This window comes from Marmota flaviventris, chromosome 4, assembly GCF_047511675.1.
Source record: "Marmota flaviventris isolate mMarFla1 chromosome 4, mMarFla1.hap1, whole genome shotgun sequence".
NCBI classification, from domain to species: domain Eukaryota; kingdom Metazoa; phylum Chordata; class Mammalia; order Rodentia; family Sciuridae; genus Marmota; species Marmota flaviventris.
In genome coordinates this window covers 152,997,472-153,023,155 of record NC_092501.1, presented here as the reverse complement: position 1 = coordinate 153,023,155, position 25,684 = coordinate 152,997,472, and the positions used below count along the sequence as shown (strand labels likewise).

Sequence of the window (25,684 nt, the reverse complement as noted above, 5' to 3'; positions counted from 1 at the left end):
AAAACATAAGCTGGTTTTTTCTTAACATTGTAAATCCTATATGACAGACCCAAAACCAACATTATTCTGTATGCAGAAAAACTGAAAACATTTTCTCTAAAAAAGGAACAAGACAAAGAGGCCCACTTTTACCACTCATATTCATCATACTCCTCCAAACTCTAGCCATAGCAATGAAGCAAGAGGAGGGAATTAAATGTATACAAATAGGAAAAGAACAATTCAAATTATCTGTTTGCCAGCAACATGATCCTATATTTAGAAGACCCCCCCAAAACTCCAAAAAGACTTGGAGATCTTATAAATGAATTCAGCAAAGTAGCAGGTTACAAGGTCAACACCCATAAATCAACTGTGTTCCTATTCTCCAATGGCAAATCTGATGAAAAAGAATATAGGAAAACTATCCCATTCACAATGACCTCAAAACAAAACAAAAACTTGGGAATCAATCTAACAAAGAGGTGAAGGACCTCTACAGTGAAAACTATAGACCGTTAAAGAACGAAATTTTTGAAGAAGATATAAGGAGATTTTGGCTTCCCATGTTCTTGCATACGCAGAATATTAATATTGTGAATATGGCTGCAGTACCAAAAGCAGTGTACAGATTCAATGCTATTCTCATCAGAATTCTAATGACATTCTTCACAAAACTAGAAAAAGCATTCATGAAATTCTTTTGGAAAAATAAGAGACCTAGAATAGCCAAAGCAATCCTTGGTGAAAAAAGCGAAGTAGGGTGCATCACAATACCACAATACCTCAAATAGTACAGAGCTATAATGACAAAAGCAGTATGGTACTGGCACCAAAGCAGGCATGAAGACCAGTGGAATAGAAGACATGGAAAGAAAACTTCAGACAAGTATCTTTGATGAACATAGATGCAAAAATTCTTAATAAATTATTGGCCAATTTCATATAAAAACACATGAAAATGATAGCATAATATGATCAAGGAGGGATGCAAGGGTGGTTCAACATACAGAAATCAATAATGTAACCCACATAAATATAGTTATCTCATATTTGACAAGGATGCCAAAGAGAAAGCATAGCCTCTTAAACAACTAGTGCTGGGAAAACTTGAAATCTATATGTAGTAGAGTGAAACTGAACCCGTGTGTCTCACCCTGCACAAAACTCAAGGTGGACTAAAGACCTAAGAATTAGACCAGAGCCCTGTACCTTCTAGAAGAAAATGTAGGCCCAACACTGACTTCCTTACAAAGACTCCTAAAGATCAAAATTTAATAAATAGAATGGCATGAAATTAAAAGCTTCCTCACAACAAAGAGAAACATACAGGAAAAAAAAAAACATAGAAAATGGGAGAAAGTCTTTACAACCTGCACCTTAGAGCATTAATCTCCAGGATACCAAAAAAAACTCAAAATTTTAACACCAAAAAAACCTGATCATTAAATGAGCGAAGGAACTGAATAGGCACTTCACAGAAGAGGAAATACTAGTGGCCAACAAATACATGAAAAATGTTAACATCTCTAGCAATTAGAGAAATGCAAATTAAAACTACACTGAGATTTCATCTCACTCTAGTCAGAATGGCAATTATCAAGAATACAAGTAACAATGTTGGTGAGATGTGGGGGAAAGGATATACTCCTACATGATAGCATAATATCAAGGAGGGATGCAAGGGTGGTTCAACATACAGAAATCAATAATGTAATTAACTAAATAAATAAACTTAGACAAGAATTACATGGTTTTTGGTCATCAACAGTTGGTGAAGATGCAAATTGGTTCAACCACTATGGAAAGCATTATGGAGATTCCTCAAAAAATTAGGCCTGAGATCACCATATGACCCAGGTATCCCACTTCTTGGTATATATCCAAAGGATTTTAAATCAGCATGTTAGAGCAATGCAGCCATATTAGTGTTTATAGCAGCACAGCTCATACTGGCCAAACTATGGAGCCAACCTAGGTGCCCTTCAACAGATGGATGAAGAAAATGTGCTATATATACACAATGGAGTTTTACTCAACTATAAAGAAGAATGACTTTATGACATTTGCCAGTAAATGAATGAAATTGGAGACTATTATGCCAAATGAAATAGGACAGTCCCAAAGAGTCAAAGGTAGAATGTGTTCTCTGATATGCAGAAGCTAATCTAAATAAGGCATAAAATAATAAGAATAGTATTACTGAGTAGACAAAGGGTAATGAAGGGAAGTTAAGAGGAATGGGATAGGGAAAGACAATGAATCTGACTTCACTTTCTATGTACATATGTGAATATACCACAGTGATGGTGAATCTCACCCTCATGAATATCTCCAAAGATGTTAATTACAAAAAAGAATAGCTGAAAATCAGTAGAGGTGAGGAAATGAGGAGGGAGAAGAGGAAGGGGAAGTATTGGGGACTGAATTAGAAAAAATTATATTCCATGATTTTATAAATATGTCAGAATGTATCCTTTTTCCCTATATGACTAAAAAGAACCAATTTAAAAGTAATTTTGCTATGCTGTAAATAATTTTGTATAGCTCTCCGTTGAAGATGGATTGGTGTTATAACCATGTGATTTGTCTCTTTGGGCTATTTTATGACTTACATATTAATTCATATGTACATAATACACTTCAATTTATAGATAAACATAAAAGAAAATTGAAATTTAAAAATTTATAAAATACTGATGATTGCTTTTCTAATTTATAATGAAAAAAACTAAATATCTGGAAGCATTATGATTTCAAAGTAAAACTTTCTAAAGGAAATAATTTGGTACTTTTTAGGGTTAGGGATATAGCTCAGTTGGTAGAGTGCTTGCCTTGCATGCACAAGGCCCAGGGTTCAATCTCCAGTACCACACAAAAAATAATAATAATAATTGGGTACTTTTTAAATATGATTTTGGTGTTTATGCAAGTGTTACTTATAAAATTCAGAGTGAAAAAATATTTTTGTCTCCTTTATTTCCTAATGGATTTAGTAAATGATGGAAATAATTGGTATCATCTGTTCAATCACTAATCAATTTTTGCTTAACAAAGAAATATCTATTTGAGGAGAAAATAGTTTTCCTAAACTGTAACCTTCTAGGAAATTTACAGTAATTTAGCTGCTTTCATTTTAAGTTCTTAGGACCTTTAAATGAAGATTTCTATGTAGAAGACTTTTACTTGTTGGAGAGGATAACATTTAGTAATTTTGTAGAGAAAATTACAGAGTTTGTTGAAAATATGGAAATCGGCTCCAAAAAGTAAGTGTTTGAAATCAAAAGAGTAATCATTTGGGGTTTGGCATTTTTCATTTGATATTTTTTAAGATTAGGAAACATTTCAGATATGTAGATAAAAGATACATAAAAATATAGCAAATATAAAGAAATAATAAAACATTCATTATTCATCACCACCAATTGTAGATATTATTTTATTTGCCTAAGATCTTGTTCTTTTTTTTTTTACCTGCATATCCCTCCCTTCCCAGAAGTTAACCATTTTCTGAAAGGTTACATAGCCTATTTCCATAGAAGCTGTAACCATGTACCAATAGAGAGTCTTTCTTGGGGTGTTTTTATAATATGAAATATGAAACTTTCACTTCCTTAAAATTTCATACATTGTTTTGTCTTGTTTGTCTAGCATGAGTGACCTTATTATGAAAGCTGATGCCCTTGTTTCCTCTTTGCCTAAGCAGGCATCTAGGTATGATGTCACATTTCTTAGAGAGAATCACAGGTAAGAATGTAATATCATCTGTTTTTTTTTCTGTCATGCTACTTTCAGTTATTATTTCCATTTGTTTCCATAACACAGTAAAATATAAAGTAGAATTTAAAATTCTTTGTTGGAAGATAAATATATTTGACAATGTCTGGAAAAGAAATTCAGGTCTGAGGTTGTATCTCAGCAGTAGATCACCATTACCTCACATGTGCAAGGCACAGAAAAGAAAAAGAAAAAACTAAATTTCAGTTAGTTGTGTGTTTTACCTGACAAAGTATGAGAAATACAGGATATGAAGTTTTAAGAAAGACATACCTAACATATTGTCTTTTTTCATGCTTAAGATCATTTTTAGGGGCTGGGGCTGGGGCTCAATGGTAGAACACTTACCTAGCACGTGCAAGGCCCTGGGTTTGATCCTCAGCCCACATAAGAATAAATAAATAAAATAGAGGTATTGTATTCAACTACAACTAAAAAAAATATTTAAAAAAAGATTATTTGCAATTTTTATAATGTCTTGAAATAATCATACATAATCTTTATACTTTCAATGTATAAAAAACTTAGTTACTAAAGAGTTCTAGTTAATCAAATGTAGAAGCACCTTGCACAAAGATACCACATATAATCTTATGAAATACTAAATAAAGTATTTTATAACAGCATGCCCCAGAGTGTGATCTACAGAACACTGCTCTGCGATATTGACACATAATCTGAGGGGACAACTCTTCTCTGGTTAAGTGGGTTTAAGGGTCACTGCCTTAAAACAGTTTTGTTGTTTTCTCTGTGTTTACATGTGCATGATGTATTCATCTAGATTGGCTTAGATCATGTGATATAACATGAGCTTTTATGTCATTAAAAGGAAAACATTTGAGTAGCAGTCTACTACTTAACTAGCCATAATCTCTTAATCTTAATTTATAATCCATAAAGTGTACCCTTCAAGGATTTTGTGAAATGCAGGCCTACTGCCTTATATATAATAGATATTTAATGACTTATAGGCGTTATTTGTATTTTTTATAGAATTAAGTATTGGAAATTTTAAAAATAATACAATTGAACTTGAAAGTTAAACCATAAAATAATCACAAATAGATCATGGAAGAAATATAAGCATCTACCTGAAATGGGGAACTCAGGTCTGCAAGACATAACGATATCATGATCTAAAGCACAGTTGCTCATACCCCTTTTTCACTGCTTCACTTTCCATGGTTCCAGTTACCCAAGGTCAAATGTGGCCCTAAAATTGATGAGTGTAGTACAGTTACCACAAAATAAGCTATTTTTGAGAAAAAGACCACATTCCCATAAATTTTATTATAGTATGTTATAATTGTTACAGCTTGTTATTGGTTATTATTAGTCTCTGTGCCTAATTTGCAAATTAAATTTTATCATAGATATGCATATCTAGGAAAAACCACTAGCTTTTGGGCATCCACTAAGATTCTTAGAAAAATCCCCAACAAATAAGGAAGGACTCCTGTATTAATCTGTTGAAGAAACAAAAACTTTGTTGGATTTTTCGTGTTGGAATTCTAGGAGAAGTAGAGAGTCATTTGCAATGCTGGATTATAGAATTAGGTTTCATTCACAGCCGTAGAAACACTGGACATAGATGGGTGTATGTATCTGTGTGAATATGATAATTCATAATCACATGAGTTTAGGAAGTATTTGTAGGACTTGATCTTTTTTTTTCTTTTTTCTTTTTTTTTTTTTTTTTTAAGGACTTACACAAATGTGGGACCTGGTTAAATAGTCTCTTCAAGACTACTGATTTCTGATACTAGAACTTGAAATTCATAGAGCAGGCAGATAGGAAGTTGGTTCTAAAGCGGGGGAATCCAGAGCAAGTTGAAACTCCAAAGCATAGATGGAAACCTGTGTCAGCCCTTGTTGCCTCTGACTTTGGTATATAATGGGCATCCTACCAAAGATGGGAACCCTATTTCACAAAGCTAAGTCCACAGGCCTGACCAGGAATCGGAGGAATGGAGGGAGAGGACAGGAAAAGTTGAACAAGTTGTACACCCAGCTGCTGCCTCATGTCAACGGGGTGAATCAGCAGATCAGAAACGAACATGTGTGATGCAGAGTGGCTGCTACTGCCTCTTGGCCCTCTAAATCTGCTTGCATCTCTCTTATGGCTCATTCAAACCAGAAACATTCTGGGAAATGAAGTTTAGCCTGGTTAGCTGAGTCAAGTTGTCACATGAGAAAACTCCTGAGTGGATGAAGGGTCCAAAGATTTGCTTTGCTAGATTCCAATGGTGAGATGTAATAAAACAGTTTAACCATTATCACATTTGATTCCTTAGTCATTTTTAAGCTCATTTTCTATAAGAGTGCCTGGTTAATTATAAAAGTAACTACATAGCCTTCTTTATACTATTAAAGGTTACCTCAGCTCAACCAACTATATTGAAATTATCACATTTAGTTATTTTCTCTAGATATACCATTTTTTACAATGAACATGCTTTTTTTCTATCAAGGAAAATTATAACTCTTAAGTTCAATTCTGTGTTATAAATTTTCTGCATAGAGCCACACATGGTTAATTTTAGAAAATATCAGTGAATCTTTGGAAATTGATATTAGGATAATATACTCCAGAGGTGAACAAGTACTTCAAGTCACTTTTCATTTGAATATGCATTATCAGTATGATTTCTGTAGTAATGTGTGAACGTTTTAGTCAGCCTCTTCATTGCTGTGGCCAAAAGACCTGACAAGAACATTTAGAGTAAGAGTTTATTTGGGGACTCCAGTTTCAGAGGACTTAGTCCATAGATGGCCAACTCTATTCTTTAAGGCCCAAAGTAAGACAGAACATCGCGATGGTAGAGTGAGGTGGCAGAAACTGGCTCAAGAAGCGGAGATTGAGAGAGAGAGCGCTCTCCTCACCATGACAAAATATATACCCCCCAAAGGCAAAATATATACCCCAATGACCCACTTCCTCCAGCCACACCCTACCAGCTTGTTACCATCCAGTTAATTTCTATCAGGGGATTAATGCACTCATTAGGTTAAGGTTTTTAAAACCCAACATTTCACCTCTAAACTTTCTTTCATTATCTCACACAGATGTTTTTGAGCAACTCCTGATGTCTAAATCTTAATATTTTTCATGAGCATATGTATCTACTTCTGTAATCACATGAATTACACTCACAGCTTTTTAGGCAGTTCACACATTTTTTTAAACACAGCATTGTATCTTTGCCACTGTGTTTCTATGTTTGTAAGGAGTCATTTTATACTAAAAAATGTTAAAACGGGTATTATAAATCTATTTGTGTGTTAACATGTTTGATTATTATATTCATTCTAAAAATTTTAATATAAATATTTAAATTTGACAAGGTAACTTAAATTAGAAGGTTTGCAAATGTAAAAAGAAGAGAGTATTGAGGCTGGGGCTGTAGCTTAGTGGCAGAGTGCTTGCCTAGCATTGTGTGAGGCACTGGGTTCAATCCTTAGCACCACATAAAAATAAATAAAAGCATGCTGTCCATCTACAACTTAAAAAAAATTAAAAAGAAAAGGGTGTAGGTAAATTGAAATCACAAAGTGAAAAAGTTTTGAAAAGTACAATGATATTTTCTTTTTTATGAAGGATCTTGTTGAATCTCTTTATTACCCTATTTCCTTCCCTCCTGACATGGATTTTATGGTCTTCTAACATCTTCATCAAAAACAATAATAGCAACCCTAACCTGTCACTCCATCATGCCAGGAGTTTGCAATAACAAACAGTTGTACAGGAGTATACAACATGAAACCTCTTAGAACTTAGTTCTGAGCTTGCCAGTTTACACGGTTTCCAAAGTTCATGAGATGAAAATAAACTCATTGTTCAGGTAGAATGTGACTATTAGAAGATGGACAAAGAAATTTCTCCCAGGAGTCTTCATGACAAGGATACTGTATAATGAACAGTGTTTTCAACAACATTCTTAAACTAGACTTTACCTGTTTTATAAATAGATTGATAGCATCATAACAAATGCAATTATCTAAAAGAGCTGATGAATTCCACATATCTTAAACAGATTTTCATTGTTATTTCTATGCCCCCCACCCACTCTAAACTTTAATAATTATTGCCAGCAATAAACTTGACAGACATTTTTCTCCTGGCTAGTGGCATGAAGTTTATCAGTAGTGTCTTAGAGATCCATGATCTTAAATATGTGGTAGAGGTGGCATTAGCATCTTGTTAATGTTCTTTGGAAAAAAAGATACTCTACTTCCATTCTTGGGTCAGTATCAATATCCACTATTAGGCTTAGGATTCTGCTCATAAATTTGTTTTAAATCCTAGATTCAAGACTCACATAATTAGATGATGAAGACTAAGGAATTCTGACTTATAACCTAACAGAATTAGCAGTCTTCTAGGGGGGAAACTTAAAGCAACAGTAAACAGATGCATACTTAAAATATAATAAATCATCTCAAATTTTTTGAGGGCTGCTACAGATATAACAGTAATTTGACAGTTTTTCACAAGATATTTTAAGTAAGCAACGTGTTAGAGAGTCATATTAATATTAGGATGTCTGATTTATAACCCTAATTTCTAGCAATAATTATCCAGCAAGAGTTTTTGTCTGACTCTGACACTCTCATTTTAATATAATTAAAATAAGCTATTTTTCATCAATTTCATAAAATTGATGAAAAATTGCTTATGAAAAAGCAATTCATAAAACTGCACATAGCCAAGATCATGATTAACAAAGTGTTTGTATAAGTCTTTTATCTTGTTTTTTCATTTTTCTAGCATTATAAAGATAAATCCTCAAGAGAATGATATGGTCTTTGATGTCATTGCTATTGTTGATCCCCTGACAAGAGAAGCACAGAAGATGGCACAGTTATTGACTGTAAGAAAATATAGACTAAATGTTTTTATTTGAAATTTATCTTTCCAAGTCTATAAGTATAATCAAATATTTGTGCTCTCAGTTTTTTATATTATCCACCTTTTTAATAGATTGTCATATTTTAGCATAGAAAATAAAATGATAGAGGCATGCACAGGGTGTTAGAGTAGAATGGAGAGTAAATGTTGCTCTAGATTGACTTGTTTTTTCAGTCAAATTCATATTTCAATATATGAAATTTATTTCAATTTCAAGCCCTATTCTCTAGTGTGACTATATGTGTAGATACAAGTTTTAAGAAATGAAGTTAAACAAGATCATTATAATGGGACACTACCCTGTCACATTGGTGGCCTTAAGAGGAAGAAAGATCTTTCTTCTGCCTCCTTGAGCACACAGCATAGTGACATGATAGCCACATCAAAACCAAGAAGAGACCTCTTACCAGAAACCAAATCAGTCAGAACTTTAACCTGAACTTCCCAGCCTCCAGAACTGTGAGAAAAATAAATTTCTGTTGTTTAAACCACTTAGTCTGTAGTATTTCATTAAGGCAGCTTTAGCAAGCTAACACAGTTGTTATCCCCATGTTGTGCAGGATGCATTTGGGAGAAGCTGATTTTTAAGCTTAACTTTTTGAAGTTTAAAGTGTTACAGTAAGTAATGTTATCCAGTCAGCTCCCGATGAGTGAAGGAGGAACATACAGATCATATTCAGTAGGTTTGGCTTCTGTAACAAGGGCCAAAATGACAGTACTTTCAACAAGATGAAGTTTTCTCTCATTTAACAGTCCGCATGAAGGTATGCGGGACTGCTAAAGGCAGTTCCACAATCACTGTCTAGGTGTTCAGCCATTATCATGAAGCATCTTCTATCTCAGTGGTCTAAGTCACTTCAGGCTCCTAAGAATCTCTCTATATGTTGCCAACGTGAAGGGGAAAACAAGGCCCAACCACAAAGACATATTCTGTCCTATCTTTTCTCAGTGACAAAAATGTAGCTAGTCATCTGACTGCATTTAATGACAGGGTGGGCTGAAAGTATGGCCACAAATTGTGCATAAAGCTGAGGATTCTTTTACTAAGAAAGTAGGGGAAATGAATGTTAGGAGCTATTGATCTCCAAAAGGGCATGATATAGCTCAGCATTGCACTGAGAATTTCAAAGATTCAGATTATGATGCAGTCTTCAGTAGCTGGATTTGAATAAGCTAGTTAGATTTTAAAACTATTTTTCTAGTGATATTCAAAAATTTGGCTGGCTTCTATTTGAAATCACCCAATACCTTTTTTTAAAAAAAAATGTAGTGTTGATGGACCTTTATTTTATTCATTTATTTATATGTGGTGCTGAGAATTGAACCCGGTGCCTCACACATGTGAGGCAAGCACTCTACCACTGAGCCCCCACAACCCCAGTCCCTCAATACCTTTTTTAAAGACACCTTTTTAAAGTCTACTTTGGGAAATAGTTGACTTTGCTTTTGGGAACAGTCAAAAGTAATTAGATATTAAATAATACTTGATGAATAATACCTAATGAATACTATATACTATCAAAATTTCAAATTGTAGACAATTTTGGAAAGACTGTTCAGTATATGAATAGAGCAAACTTAATCCCTGATTTCCCTGTTGTTTTAGCATTTGTATACCTGCAAATTTTTACTCTTGAGATATACTATAAAGATGATTATTAAGAAAGCAGCCATCAGTAGTCATCTGTAAGGATGGGAGCCAGTACAATGCTTTTTAGTGTACAGATTCCACGTTCTTGTGGAATATGGGTCATTTTTTTCAGAAATAAAGATTATTTACATTTGAAATGTTTTATGTGAAGGTAGAATTTAGGAATAAGAAATATAGAATTATACAGATATAAAATGTGAAATGACACTCCAGTTTACATTGTTGGTGATAATAGCATATTTAATCTAGGAACAAAAGAATGGGAATTAATTCAAATTAAGCTCTTAAATCCTTTAATCCATAGATCTAGTTTAGTATCGAACCTGTATCCTTTCTGTTATATACATCTGGTTATTGGTGTGTATTTTTTTTTTTTTTTTTGCTTCTTCACTTATCCTTCATTGTCTAAGAGCTTTCAAGTCTTCAGTGCTTTTATTTCTTCATGTAGAAATGGGATTTTTAAAATAATTTTTATCTTATTTCAGGGAAATAAAATAGAGTATTTTGTGTGCATAGAACTTCCTACATCTTTTAAAATGTAGAGTGAAATTCCAAAAGGATCGGGGTACCCTGGCCACTGTTTTGAAGTTACTAATTGGTGTTTGCATGTCAAAGTTATAGTAATTATTTTACTTATTCTTCAATACTAAGAAAATTTAGATACTGTGAAAGAAAGTTACTTGAGACAAATGGCAAGTGGCTTAAACCTGGGGTAAAGAAATCAGTTGAGTTCAAATCTTACCTCTGCCATGACTTACTCTCATCTTCAACAAAGTATTTAGTTTCTCTCTTCCTCAAATGTAAGTGTTAAATGTACAGGTGTTATGAGGATAACATGAGATAAATAGAGTGTTAATACAGTGCCTGGTACATAGTACATACTCATTGAATGTTAGCTATTAATATTATTTAAAATAAAATATGGGAATTTTTTAAATAGGTACTTGGCAAGATTATAAACATGAAGATAAAGCTGTTGATGAACTGCAGGGATAAGCTTTCAGAAGCCCCTATACAGAGGTGAGTCAGAATGAACATAATTTTATTTTGAAAGATTTGCAAATACTAAAAAGAGAAAAGCAGGCTAATGTTTACTGGACCTGTTTTGTTTTTTCTTCCTTAGATGCTTCACTGATATGAATTAGAAAGTCAGACAATTTATTTCCCTTAATTGAAATAAAACTTATATAAAAGTAAAGTAACCTAACTCAATAAATATATTCTATCTTATTGCAGAATTTATATGGATTTATATTTATCCATAGGTATTTTTAGAAATCTGATCTAGGAATACCCATTTAGAAATATTTCTGTGAGGCGCTGAGGTTGTAGCTCAGTGGTTGAGTGCTTGCCTAGCAAGTGTGAGTTACTGGGTTTGATCCTCAGCACTGCATATAAATAAATAAATTAAATGGTTAAAAAAATTCAGTGGGAAGTAAGGTGAATTCATTCATTTTTGATTTATTTATTCAGATTCAATTTCAAAATGATCTCTTAGGTCATTACATTTACTATTTGGGGGTTAAGATGAAAGTAGTTTAGAATAATCTTATGGTGCAGGAAATGTTTTTCATTATACACAAATATTCTTTATACTTTTGTGTTGAAATAATCTCTCAAGAAGGGACAAAAATATATCCTTCATTTTTCTGAATCAGGATTACTATCATTATAAGCCACTTACTAGTAGGAATATTTAGTATCCTTCAAATGTCATTGAGCAGAAAAAAAGATAAGCACTATTCAACTCGCTTTGAAAAGCTTGCTAATGTACTTTTCCCTTCATTTAATTATATAACTCTAAGCAAAAAAAAGCATACACAGGATTGAGTTATTCCCTTGTTTACCTGTCAAATTGTATTTGTTATAATACATTATTGAGTAGACATTTTGATCATGGTATGTTGTATGGGTTTGTTTTTGTTTGGTTTTGTTTTTACTTTGAAAGCAATAAAATAGAAGATGAGGAAAATGGAAGTTTTTTATTCACTGATTTCCACCCCCCCCACACAACCATTTGACTTTATAGCTCATTCTGTTCTTATTTATCTTTTGTGTTTCTGAATAAAAGCTGTAAATTTTTTAGCCTCTAATTGATAGGTCTGTTAATTCCATGAGTATAGCATTTTTATTCACAGGAATGAGGATCCTCTTCAAAGTATCACTATAAAGCTTTGGACATATAATAAAGAATGGAATGTTGGCTTTATAAACAAACATTCTGTTGAGGGGAAAAGAAAGAACTTGACCTCTGTAAGTGAAGTAACACCTAAAGTACTAGGTAGAGAGCATACAGTTAAGGTATCATTTTTAAACTACAAGTTCAACAGACTTTTACTTAGGATTATGTGTCAAGCAAACTGGCTTACATGTATATTCCCAGTCCTTTCCTTTGAGTAAATGCCATCTCATTCTTCTCAGAGGTGAGAGCGCTAATGAGCAGGAATCCCCTCAGCTTGCCTACTGTACCTCCTGTGCCTCCGCAGCCTTCCTGGGTTGCAGGGGAGGAGTGCTATATCTGTCCTCTTCATTAAGGTGAATATTCACTCCCTGTTTTTATTCCACGGTTCCCTGTTTGCTTTTTTTTTAAAGAGAGAGAGGAAGAGAGAAAGGGGGGAGAAAGAGATATTTTTTAATATTTATTTTTCAGTTTTCGGTGGACACAACATCTTTATTTTTTGTGGTGCTGAGGATCGAACCCAGCGCCCCGCGCATGCCAGGCGAGTGCGTTACCACTTAAGCCACATCTCCAGCCCCCCTGTTTGCTCTTGATCCTTGTTGTATCACATACTCACTCTGTTCTGTATCTTTAACCTATTAACCTTTTACTTTAGTCCTTAAAATTATTCAATTTTATAAAATTTGCTCCCTTAATTTCTTCACCTATACAGATCAGCTTTTCTATCTCCCCTCCATTTCCCCCCCTTTCTTCCTCTTTCTCATCTAAGCCTCTTCAAAGAATAGTTATATTTTCTGTTCTTCTGTCATTAACATACTTCCACTGCAGTTCGGCTTTGAACTACTTCTTTGCCATTGCAATTGTTTTTACTGAATCACACACACACAAAAATAATGTTTGCAGCATGCATGGGATACTTCTTCCTTGGCACTTCTGCTGTATTTGACAGTACTGAGTACTTGTTTTGTATCATTTATTTCACAACTGTACTCTTTCCTGTGTCTCCACTTAATCTCTCTCTTTGTTTTAAATATGGGCCTACTTCTATGACATGGCTTCCAATGATCACCATCACCTGGATTCACACTGTATTGATTCTTCTGGAGTGAGGGCTAGACTGATTCTTCTGAACAAAATATAGCAAAAATGATAGCATGTTTCTTATGTACTTTGTAAGACTGACTTGTGTCTTGCTAGTGCGCGCATGGTGTGTGTGTGTGTCTCTGTCTCTCTTCTTTTCTTTCTCTCTCTCTCTGGCTCTTCTTGCGTGTTTCTCTGTGAGGCATTGTGAAGATGTCCTTGTAATAAGAACCTGTGAGCAGTCTCCAGCCAACCACAAGCAAGAAATGCAACCCTCCTCCCTGCAGCACAACAGGGACAAAGCCTAGTAGTAGTACATCCTCGCTCCAACAGCATAGCTGACACTCTTGATTGCAGTCTTTAGCTATTCTTTACCTGTAACTAATTCTTAATAGTACGTGATAATGATGCTAAAATACAATGAAACTGCAGGTATGTCTAAAAGCTGTACTAAACAGCTGCATTTAACTCAGTCCTGTTTGTTTTTAATTCAACTTTTAAATTGGTACCAAAACTACTTCTTGAATTTTACTTGTTTCCTGGGTATCATTTCTCTTCATATTATTAGGAGTGCTAAGAATTAATAGCCAAAAAAATAGACCATGGTCAAATGTGAAGAAGGACCAGTGAGTCAATTAGATTATAAATTGCATTAGTCAATATATCTTAAAGAGACTCAAATCATGTTTAATTTTAAAATATTTTAGAATAATAATTTCAATTTTGGTCACAGTAATTTTGTGTTTTATTAATAGCTTTTACCGTTTTGTCCTGGAACCAGAACTGATGTCAGGTGCTAATGGTAGCCCTCTTGGACCAGTGGCAAAATTCCTGGACATCCCTGAATCACCTCTTCTGACCCTCAACATGATTACTCCAGAAAGCTGGTTGGTTGAAACAGTACATAGCAACTGTGACCTTGACAATATTCACCTTAAAGATGTAAGTTATTAATGCAAAGTCATCTAAAGAGAGAGGAATAGAATGAGTTCTTAGTAGTATTACAGTTGTGGCAAGTGAAGTATTATACTACACAGATGCTCACCAGCATGTTCTTTGTGATTCTAGCTCTTATTCTTTAACGTCTCTTAACTTCCAAATTCAGCCTCTCTCATTTTCCAGGTTCCTAGGTGCCTTCACCTTTTTAATTGTCTCATATACCACTAGCACACAAAGACTATGCTAAGATGAACGCACAGCAACTTAAGAGGACACTGTGAATTACCTATTTTTGTCTTCAAGTCTAGTTTTTAACTTCAAGAAGGATTCTCATTCAAAACTTTTTGTTACGCATGGTTCACAGCCACAGAAAGCAGTCCTTTCTAGATTAGGGTAAAAAGCAGGAAACAAAATTTATTGCAGGCTGGCTACACCTGTTTCCCATCTGTGTTGCTGTGACCAAAAGACCTGACAGGAAGGAAGATGAAAAGTTAATTTGGGGCTCACAGTCTCAGAGGTTTCAGTTCATGCATGGCTGACTTTATTCCTGTGGACCCAAGGTGAGATGGAACATTATGGCAAAAGGGTGTGGCAGAGGAAAGCAGCTGGGGACATAGCAACCAAAAAGCAGAGAGAGCTCCATTCTCCAAGGACAAAATATATACCCCGAAGGCACAGCCCCAAAGACCCACCTCCTCCAACAACACCCTGTCTGCCTACAGTTATCATCCAGTTAATCCCTATCAGGGGATTAATGCTGTGACTAGGTTAAGGCTCTCATAACCCAATCATTTCACTCTGAACTTCCTGCATTGTCTCACACATGAGCTTTTTGGGGACACCTTGATTCCAAACCATAAGGTCACCTCCAACGTGACCTTAGTTTAATAAATATTGAAACTTCTCTTCCTCATCTATTGTCACTCATATATAACATAAAAAGAATATTTTAAAATACACCAAATCATTCAAAACATTGAATACAGAATGAGGGGATTCCAAAACCACAGAAAAATTTTTAGGACAGCTTAACTAATGTTGATACTCAGAAACTGAGGAGAAATGCTTCCTTCTCATTGTCTTCCCTCAGACCTGTTTCCAGGTGCTGTGATGATTTAGTTAAGATTGCTCATAATATTTATTATGCTTCTCAGTTGTTACTTTGTGCCTTAAGCAAATTTCTTTTGATTTTTTCATGAGTAGATTCTGTGGGATTCTAATGATTATCCTGTAACATTCTCTCTAATACCCCCACTCTGATCCACTCAAAAAATAACCTAAAACTGAGTCATAGCCACCATCTGAAATCAGTCCTTCAAATCTAGAAAGATTAGAAAAGATTAGGAAAAATAATAAAATCTATGAGGAAAAGATCAGAAATGAACTTTGCAAGGAAAAAAAAAAAGACAAAAAATATCTGTTTTTCTCCATGATCAGTCAGGTCTCTTTTATTTTTTAGTTGTAGTATTTATTTTATTTATTTATTTTTATGTGGTGCTGAGGATCAAATCCCAGGCCTTGCACATACTAGGCAAGTGTTCTACCACTGAGCCGCAACCCCAGCCTGATCAGTCAGATCTCCTAACAGTCAGTTGGAATCTTTGTGAAGGGAGTGCAACAATATGTATTGGTAAAATAACTTCAGATGCTAACCAAATGTTAGGGAGAAGTTTGAAGTTTGTGGCAGAGAAATAGTAAAGTTAGAAAAGAAAGAGGAGCTTACTGGTGAGTCTCAGCAGCTGTGGAATAACAGAAGTTAGCTAAACACTTGTAGTGGCAAATCCCATGCTGTCATTTTAGAAGCTGTTCAATGAGTAGTGTCTTTAAAGTTAGAAGAGTGAAATAAATAAAAATTCCCTGTATCTTCATAGTTTAGGTTAATATAAAGAAGGGAATTAGAAATTCTAGCATCCATAAAGGTTTACTGCCTCTTCAAGCTCTTCTTTTCTATACTTACATTTTTCTAGAATAACTGCAGATATTATTGTAATCAAGTACATTCTGGCAAGAATGAGAATAACATGAGATTTGTCTTATGCACTAGCTTACACAAATATTCCATACAACATCCAGTTTCCAAGTATTGCATAAGTGCCTGGAAAATAAATTGATCCAGAAAAATTCTCTTAGTAGGACTTCATTCATGTGATTGTAACTACAAAGACTTTATTGCACAACCAGTATTAATACCATAATTAAAGGAGAAGGAAGTGGTTACAGGAAAGCTAAAAGTGAACAGTCACACTTACTTGAAAGACCTCTTTTAAGAAGGAATTGGTGACTAGAAAGCAATATGGAGATTCCTCAAAAAACTAGAAATGGAACCACTATTTGAACCAGTTATTCCACTCCTTGGCAAATATCCAAAGAATTTAAAATTGGCGTACTACAATGACATAGCCACATCGATGTCTACAGCAGCACAATTCACAATAGCTAGCTATAGAGGGCAATTTATATCCCATCTCAAAAAGAGAAATAACGTATTTCTTATGGGGATATAACTTGGCCCATCAACAGAGGAATGGATAAATACACAATGGAATATTACTCAACCACAAAGAAGAATGACTTTGACGTTCATCAGTAAATGGATGGATCTGGAGACTATGCTATGTGAAATAAGCCAATCCAAAAAAAACAAAGGTTGAATGTTTTCACTGATATGTGGAAGCTAAAGCACAATAAAGGAGGGGAGGGGAAGAAGAGAAGTTCAATAATTAGACAAAAGAATAGGAAAGACAGTAGAATAAACCTAACATACTTTTCCTATGTATACATATGAAAATGAAGCCCACCATCATGCCCACCCACAAGAATAGAGTCCTAATTAGAATTATACAAGCATGGCATATATCTATCAAAATGGATTCTACTGTCATGTATAACTAAAAAGAACTAATAAAATAATTACTATAATAGTCACTCTTGCTTAAATAAACATCGTAAGACCAAAAAAAAAAGGAATTGGTTATTTTGGTATTATAGTTTGAATAAGTTAACAGAATTAAGTCTTATGTAAACCTGTAGGAATGAGAAATTTTCATATTAATATAAATTGAAAAAGAATTAGTCAAACTGGTTAACTGATTCCTTATCTATAATGAGAGAGTTGAACTAGATTATCTCTACAATCTCTTTCTTAAATAACATTTTCTTATGCTAAGTCTTTCCCATGGAAATATTTCCATTCAAGCAAATTGCCATAAGGATTCTGGATACAGTTTAAGTATATGAAGTTTGTCAATAGAATAGTAATAATTAAAAACTTTTAAAATCTAAAGTTTTGAAACAAATATTGTTTTCAAAGAAGTTATTAAATCAGTAAAATTATGACAGGCTTAAATGTGATGCATACTCTATTGCGGGAGATAATTCAAGGAAAAACATCTATACAACATAGAGTATTTCTAAATATTCCATCCTAAATAGACTAAAAATAATGCAAAAACCTCATGTTAAAATAAAATCACACTAATAATATCATTTATTATTGTAACAATTCCCAAAATGTCAAAATTACCATTGATTTATTTTCATATTTGGTTATGTTTATATGAACTAGAGAAAAGCTTTATCCCTGAACTATTATAATATTTGTAATAAAAAAAAAAAATCTGGAAACAGTTGGAATGTACAGCCATATAAAAAGATGTTTGTGAAGGCTGAGCATGGTAGGTCACACCTGTAGTCTCAGGTCCTTGGGAGGTGGAGGCAAGAAAACTGCGTTCATGGCTATCCTGAGCAATATAGTAAGATCCTGTCTCAAAAATAAGATTTTTATGGAGGACAGGGACACATTCTGAGAAACCCATGTTTAATGAAAATGCAAGTGGCACTTTCTTGGGAAATAAATTATGGAAAAAAGAAAAATCAATGTGTTTATGCTTACACAAATATTTAGTCTGTAGGTACTTTCTATTTTGCCACTATTTTACTTTCAAAATTGGAAGATTAATCTTAACTTTTTTTTCATTAAAAGAAAACTGCCAGGTGTGTTAATATACACCTATCATTCCAGCTACCTGGGAGAATGAGGCAGAAGAATGGCAAATTCAAGGCCAGCGTGGGCATCTTATATCCCATGTCAAAAAGAGAAATAACGTGTTTCTTATGGGGATTTAACTTGGGTCAGACACCCTGGGTTCAGTCGCCAGTACGAGGGAAAAAATTATAAGAAACCCAAGAGATGTTATATTGGCTTTTTGCCCAATTTGAAATGAGTGCCCCAGAGCAACAGCAAACTGAAGATTTTTCTTTAAAAACTATCCCATCTAAATCTAATTTTAAAAGATCCTTTGACTATAAGTTATAGATACCCAGCATCTGTTCTACTTGGTGATATTGCTGCATATGTCATGAGATTGGGGAAATCCAGTATACTAGAAAAAAGTATTCACCATGAGTTTTTGTCTTGAAGAAATTGATTTAGCTAAGCAGTTTACTCATGTAGAAAATGCAAACTTAATTGACCTACTGAAATACATTGGCTAATATTAAAACAATCACATTATTAAATTATTAAATTTGTATTAGGATTGCTAATACCAAAAACAATGATATGCTCCCTTCACAGATTGAGGGAGCTGTTACAGCAGAATATGAACTGGAATATCTACTACTTGAAGGACATTGTTTTGATGCAACAACCGAACAACCTCCTCGGGGTCTGCAGTTTACACTGGGCACAAAAAATAAACCTGTTGTGGTTGATACAATAGTGATGGCCAATCTTGTAAGTATCCTAAATAGCTAAATTGATGATATTTAACTGAATGTTTTGGTGAAATTCTCCCAAGTATTCCTACTAGCAAGGTGAAACTAGGAGACTAAACCCAGGGCCTCACACGTGCTAGGTGAGCTTGAATAAGATAATTAACTAAAAAGGAAAAAAATCATACTTTTAGAATAGGCTTCTTTTTTTTGTTCTTTTTAGATATACATGACAGTAGACTGTATTTTGAAATACACGTGGAGTATAACTTATTAGGATTCCATTTTTGTGGTTGTATGTGATGTAAAGTTGCACTGATTGTGTATTTATATATGTACATTGGAAAGTTATGTCTGATTCATTGTACTGTTTTTCCTATTCCCGAAATCTCTCCTCCCTTCCCTTCATTTCCCTTTGTTTGATCCAGTGAACTTCTATTCCTATCTCCTCCCCGCATACTGTGTGTCAGCATCCACATATCAAAAGATTTGGCCTTTGTTTTTTTGGATTGACTTCATTTAGCATGATAATATCTGGTTCCATCAATTCACCAGCCAATGCCATAATTTCCGTTCTTCAAGGATGAGTAATATTCCATTGTATATACATACTGTATTTTCTTAATCCATTCATCTGTAGAAGAGCACCTTGATTGGTTCCATTGATTCTATTATGAATTGAGCTACTGTAAACATTGATGTGGCTGTGTCACTGTAGTATGTCGATGTTAAATCCTTTGGGAATATACCGAGGAGTGGGATAACTGGGTCAAATGGTGGTTCTATCCAAGTTTTCTGAGGAATCTCCATGCTCCTTTCCATAGTGGTTCAACAAGTTTGCATTCCCAATAGTAACATATGAGTGAACCTTTTTCCTTACATCCTTGCCAACATTTATTGTTACCTGAATTCTTAATAATTGCCATTCTAATTGGAGTGAGATGAAATCTCACTATAGTTTTAATTTGCATTTCTCTAATTGCTAGAGATGTTGAGTATTTTTTCATATATTTGTTGGCCATTCTTATTTCTTCTGTGAAGTGCCTGTTCAGTTCCTTTACCCATTTATCGTTGGGTTATTTTTGTGTGTGTGAAGTATCTTAAGTTCTTTGTGTCCTGGAGATTAGTGATCTGAGGGATAAGTGGAAAAGGTTTTCTTTTCATGTTCTTCATTGTTTTGTTTGCTGTGAAGAAGCTTTTTATTTTGATACTATTCCATCTATTGATTCTTGAATTTCCTTCTTGCACTTTAGTTGTCTTGTTGAAGAAGTTGGTTCCTAAGCTGACAGGATAGAGATTTGGGCCTCCAATTTCTTCTAGTAGGTTCAGGGTTTCTGGTCTAATGCGTAGGTCCTTGATCCACTTGGAGTTGATTTTTGTGCAGAGTGAGAGATAGGGGTTCAATTTCATTCTACTACATATGGATTTCTAGTTTTCCCAGCACCATTTGTTGAAGAGGCTCTCTTTTCTCCAATGTATATTTATGACGCCTTTGTCTAGTGTGAGATAACTATATGTATGTGGGTTCACCTGTCTTCTGTTTGGTTGCATTGGTCTTCATACCTGTTTCTGTGCCAAAACCATGCTGGTTTTGTTACTGTAGTCCTGTAGTATAATTTAATATCTGGAATAATGATGCCTCCTGTTTCACTTTTATTCCTAAGGATTGCTTTGGCTCTTCTGGGCCTCTTATTTTTCCAAATGAAATTCATGAGTGCTTTTTCTATTCCTATGAAGAAAATCTTGGCATTTTAATAGGATTGCATTAAATTTGTATAGCACTTTTAGTAGTATGGCCATTTCACAATATTATTTCTATATCCAAGAACATGGGAGAACTTTTCATCTTTTGAGGTCTTCTTCAATTTCTTTCTTTAGTGTTCTGTAGTTTTCACTGTAGAGGTCTTTCACCTCTTTTGTTAGATTGATTCCCAAGTTTTTCTTTTGTCTTGTTGAGGCTATTGTAAATGGGATAGTTTTCCTAATTTCTCTTTCAGCTGATTCATCATTGGTGTACAAGAATGCAATTGTGTTAATTTTATATCCTGGTACACTGCTGAATTTGTTGATGAGTTCTAGAAGCTTCTGGTGGAGTTTTTTGGGTCTTCTAAATATAGAATCATGCCATTGGCAAATATGGATACTTTGAGCTGTTCTTTTCCTATTCTCATCCCTTTAATTTCTGTCTTTTGCCTAATTGCTCTGGCTAGTGTTTCAAGGACTATGTTGAATCAAAGTGGTGAAAAAGGGTATCACTGTCTTGTTTGATTTTTCTCCATTTACAATTATTTTGGCCCTAGGTTTAGCATATGTATATAACTTTCACAATGTTAAGGTATGTTCCTACTATTCCTAGTTTTTCTAGTGTTTTGAACATGAAGGAGTGCTGTATCTTTGTCAAATAGCTTTTTCTGCATCTATTGAAATAATTATATGATTCTTGTCTTTAACTCTGTTGATGTGTTGAATGTTTATTGATATCTGTATGTCAAGCCAAGTTTGCATCCCTGGGATGAACCCCACTAGATCACGGTGCACTATCTTTTTAATATGTTTTTGTAATGTGATTTGCCAGTATTAAGAATTTTTACATCTGTTTTCATCACGGATATTGGTCTGAAATTTCTTCCTTAATGTGTCTTTGATTTTGGCATCAAGGTGACACTAGCTTCATAGAATGAGTTTGAAAGGGTTCTCTCCTTTTTCATGGAAAATTTTGAGGAGTATTGGTGTAAGTTCTTCTTTGAAGGTCTCATAGAACTTGGCTGAGAATCTGTCTGGTCCTGAGCTTTTCTTTCTTGGTAGGCTTTTGATGGTAAGTTCAACTTCATTGCTTGAAATTAATCTGTCTAAATTTTCTATGTCCTCCTGATTCAATTTGGATACATTGTACGTCTCTAGAATTTGTTGATGTCTTCATTATTTTCTGTTTTGTTGGAGTATAGATTTTCAGTGGCATCCATCATGATTTTTTTCCATTGTGAATTTTAGTAATTTTGTATTTTTTTCTTTTTCTTTTTGTAAGTGTGGTTTGTTGACTTTATTTTTTCAAAGAACCAAAGTTTTTCATTAATTTTTTGTTTCAATTTCTTTGATTTCAGCTCTGATTTTAATTATTTCCTGTCATATACTGCTTTTGTTGTTGATTTGGTCTTCTTTTCTAAGGCTTTGAGATGTAATGTTAAGTTATTATTTGATTACTTTCTATTTTTTTTTAATGAATGAGCTCAATGCAATAAACTTTCCTCTTAGAACCACCTGCATAGTGTCTCAGAGATTTTGATATGTTGTATTGCTATTCTCATTTACCTCTCAGTGCTTTTTTTTATTTCATCCCTGATTTCTTAAGCTAACCATTGGTCATTCAATAGCATATTATTTAGTCTCTAGGTGTCAGAGTAGCTTGTAGTTTTTTATTTTATCATTGATTTCTAATTTCATTCCATTATGATCTGATAAAATATAAGGTATTACCTTTTTTTTTTGTATTTGCCAAGAGTTGCTTTATGGCCTAAAATATGATATATTTTAGAGAAGAATCCATGTGCTTCTGAGAAGAAAGTGTATTTGGTCATTGGATGAAATAGTCTATATAGGTCTATTAAATTTAAATTATTATGTGTTTTTTAGTTTATTTAGTTCTACAGCTTTTTTTTATTTAGTTTTTGTTTGGAGGATCTTTCCAGTGATGAGAGAGGCATGGTAAAGTCACGCAGAATTATTTTGTTGCAGTCTAGTTGATTCTTGAAATTGAGAAGGGTTTGTTTGTATGGAGATGCTCCATTGTTTGGGACATAAATATTTATTATTACTATGTCTTTTTGATGTATAATTGCCTTAAGCAGTATGAAATGCCTTTTGTCAATTTAATAAACTTTGGCTTGAAGTCCACCTTATCTGATATGAGAATAGAAACCCCTCTTTGTGTACACACTCCATATGAAGGATATGTTTCTTTCAACCTTTTACCTTCAGTGTGTGGATGTCTTTTTCTATGAGTTAGCTTCTTGAAGATAGCATATTGTTGGTTCTTGTTTTTTAATCTAGTCTGCCAGTCTCAGTCTTTTGGTGGATAACTTTAGGCTCTTTCTTTCAGTGGTATTATTGAGAGATAAATTTTTATTGTCTGTCTGCTTGAGTTATTTTTTATTTTTAATTTGAATTAATTTCTCCTTTGATTGACCATTCTTCCAGTTTAGTTTCTCCCTTTCTTGTTTTCACTTTTATTTTTCATTTCTTCATGAAATATTTTATTGAGTATGTTTTATGTTACAGGCGTTGTAGTTGTAAATTCTTTTAACTTTCATTTATCGCGAAAAGTTTTTTTTCATCATCAATTCTGAAGCTTAATTTTGCTGGGTATAGTATTCTTGTTTGGGATCCATTTTTTTTTTTTTTTTCTTCTCAGTGCTGGGTATATATTCCAAGACCTCCTATCTTTCAGGGTCTGAGAAATCAGCTCAGATCCAGATTTGTTTTCCTTTAAATGCAACCTGTCGTTTTTCTGAGGCAAACTTTAAAATTCTAGCTGTATGGTTAGACATTTTCATAATAATGTGCCTTGGTGTGGTTCTGTTGTATTTTGTATATTTGGGGTCCCGTATGCCTCTTGTATTTAATTTTCCATTTAATTCTTAAGGTTTGGGAAATTTTCAGATATAATTTCATTGAAAAGATTTTGTATTCCTTTGGTTTGTATCTCTGAAATTTCATCTTTCCTGATAAATCTTAAGTGTGGTATTTTCATGTCATATCATATTTCTTGGAATTTCTATTCTTGGTCTCTTAACATCTTTTCTCTGTGATCAGCTTCATTTTCAAGATTATTTTTATCTTCATTGCCTGAAACTCTGTCTTTTAGGTGGTCTAATTTGCTGGTGATAACTTTCCGATGAATTTTTATTTTTTTTTTTAATTTTTTATTGTTGGCTGTTCAAAACATTACATAGTTCTTGATATATCATATTTCATACTTTGATTCAAGTGGGTTATGAGCTCCCATTTTTACCCCATATACAGATTGCAGAATTACATCAGTTACACATCCATTGATTTACATATTGCCATACTAGTGTCTGTTGTGTTCTGCTGCCTTTCCTATCCTCTACTACCCCCCTTCCCCTCCCCTCCCCTCCCCTCTTCTCTCTCTGCCCCCTCTACTGACATTCATTTGTCCCCCTTGTATTATTTTTCCCTTTCCCCTCACTTCCTCTTGTATGCACTTTTGTATAACTCTGAGGGCCTCCTTCCATTTCCATGCAATTTCCCTTCTCTCTCCCTTTCCCTCCCACCTTTCATCCCTGTTTAATATTAATCTTCTTCTCGTGCTCTTCGACCCTACTCTGTTCTTAGTTACTCTCCTTATATCAAAGAAGACATTTGGCATTTCTTTTTTAGGGATTGGCTAGCTTCACTTAGCATGATCTGCTCTAATGCCATCCATTTCCCTGTAAATTCTATGATTTTGTCATTTTTTAATGCAGAGTAATACTCCATTGTGTATAAATGCCACATTTTTTTTATCCATTCATCTATTGAAGGGCATCTAGGTTGGTTCCACAGTCTTGCTATTGTGAATTGTGCTGCTATGAACATCGATGTAGCAGTGTCCCTATAGCATGCTCTTTTTAGGTCTTTAGGGAATAGACCAAGAAGGGGAATAGCTGGGTCAAATGGTGGCTCCATTCCCAGCTTTCCAAGAAATCTCCATACTGCTTTCCAAATTGGCTGCACCAATTTGCAGTCCCACCAGCAATGTACAAGTGTACCCTTTTCCCCACATCCTCGCCAGCACTTGTTGTTGTTTGACTTCATAATGGCTGCCAATCTAACTGGAGTGAGATGGTATCTTAGGGTGGTTTTGATTTGCATTTCTCTGACTGCTAGAGATGGTGAGCATTTTTTCATGTACTTGTTGATTGATTGTATGTCCTCCTCTGAGAAGTGTCTGTTCAGGTCCTTGGCCCATTTGTTGATTGGGTGGTTTGTTCTCTTATTGTCTAATTTTTTGAGTTCTTTGTATACTCTGGATATTAGGGCTCTATCTGAAGTGTGAGGAGTAAAGATTTGTCCCAGGATGTAGGCTCTCTATTTACCTCTCTTATTGTTTCTTTTTCTGAGAAAAAACTTTTTAGTTTGAGTAAGTCCCATTTGTTGATTCTAGTTATTAACTTTTGTGCTATGGGTGTCCTATTGAGGAATTTGGAGCCCGACCCCACAGTATGTAGATCGTAGCCAACTTTTTCTTCTATCAGACGGCGTGTCTCTGATTTGATATCAAGCTCCTTGATCCATTTTGAATTAACTTTTGTGCATGGCGAGAGAAAGGGATTCAGTTTCATTTTGTTGCATATGGATTTCCAGTTTTCCCAGCACCATTTGTTGAAGATGCTATCCTTCCTCCATTGCATGCTTTTAGACCCTTTATCAAATATAAGGTAGTTGTAGTTTTGTGGAT

At 34.2% G+C, this 25,684-nt stretch overlaps 1 protein-coding gene across 2 annotated transcripts in view; it reads left to right on the top strand.

Moving 5' to 3' along the window:
* The window catches only part of Uggt2 (UDP-glucose glycoprotein glucosyltransferase 2), a 194,261-nt gene that overhangs the window by 103,834 nt on the left and 64,743 nt on the right, over nt 1-25,684 (top strand). For both annotated transcript variants that reach the window (XM_027938864.2, XM_071611594.1), the window contains exons 23-28: nt 3,121-3,245; nt 3,631-3,726; nt 8,525-8,627; nt 11,257-11,336; nt 14,331-14,517; nt 19,091-19,249. In XM_027938864.2, coding sequence (XP_027794665.2) covers nt 3,121-3,245; nt 3,631-3,726; nt 8,525-8,627; nt 11,257-11,336; nt 14,331-14,517; nt 19,091-19,249 — 750 coding nt within the window. The remainder of the gene's footprint in view (nt 1-3,120; nt 3,246-3,630; nt 3,727-8,524; nt 8,628-11,256; nt 11,337-14,330; nt 14,518-19,090; nt 19,250-25,684) is intronic.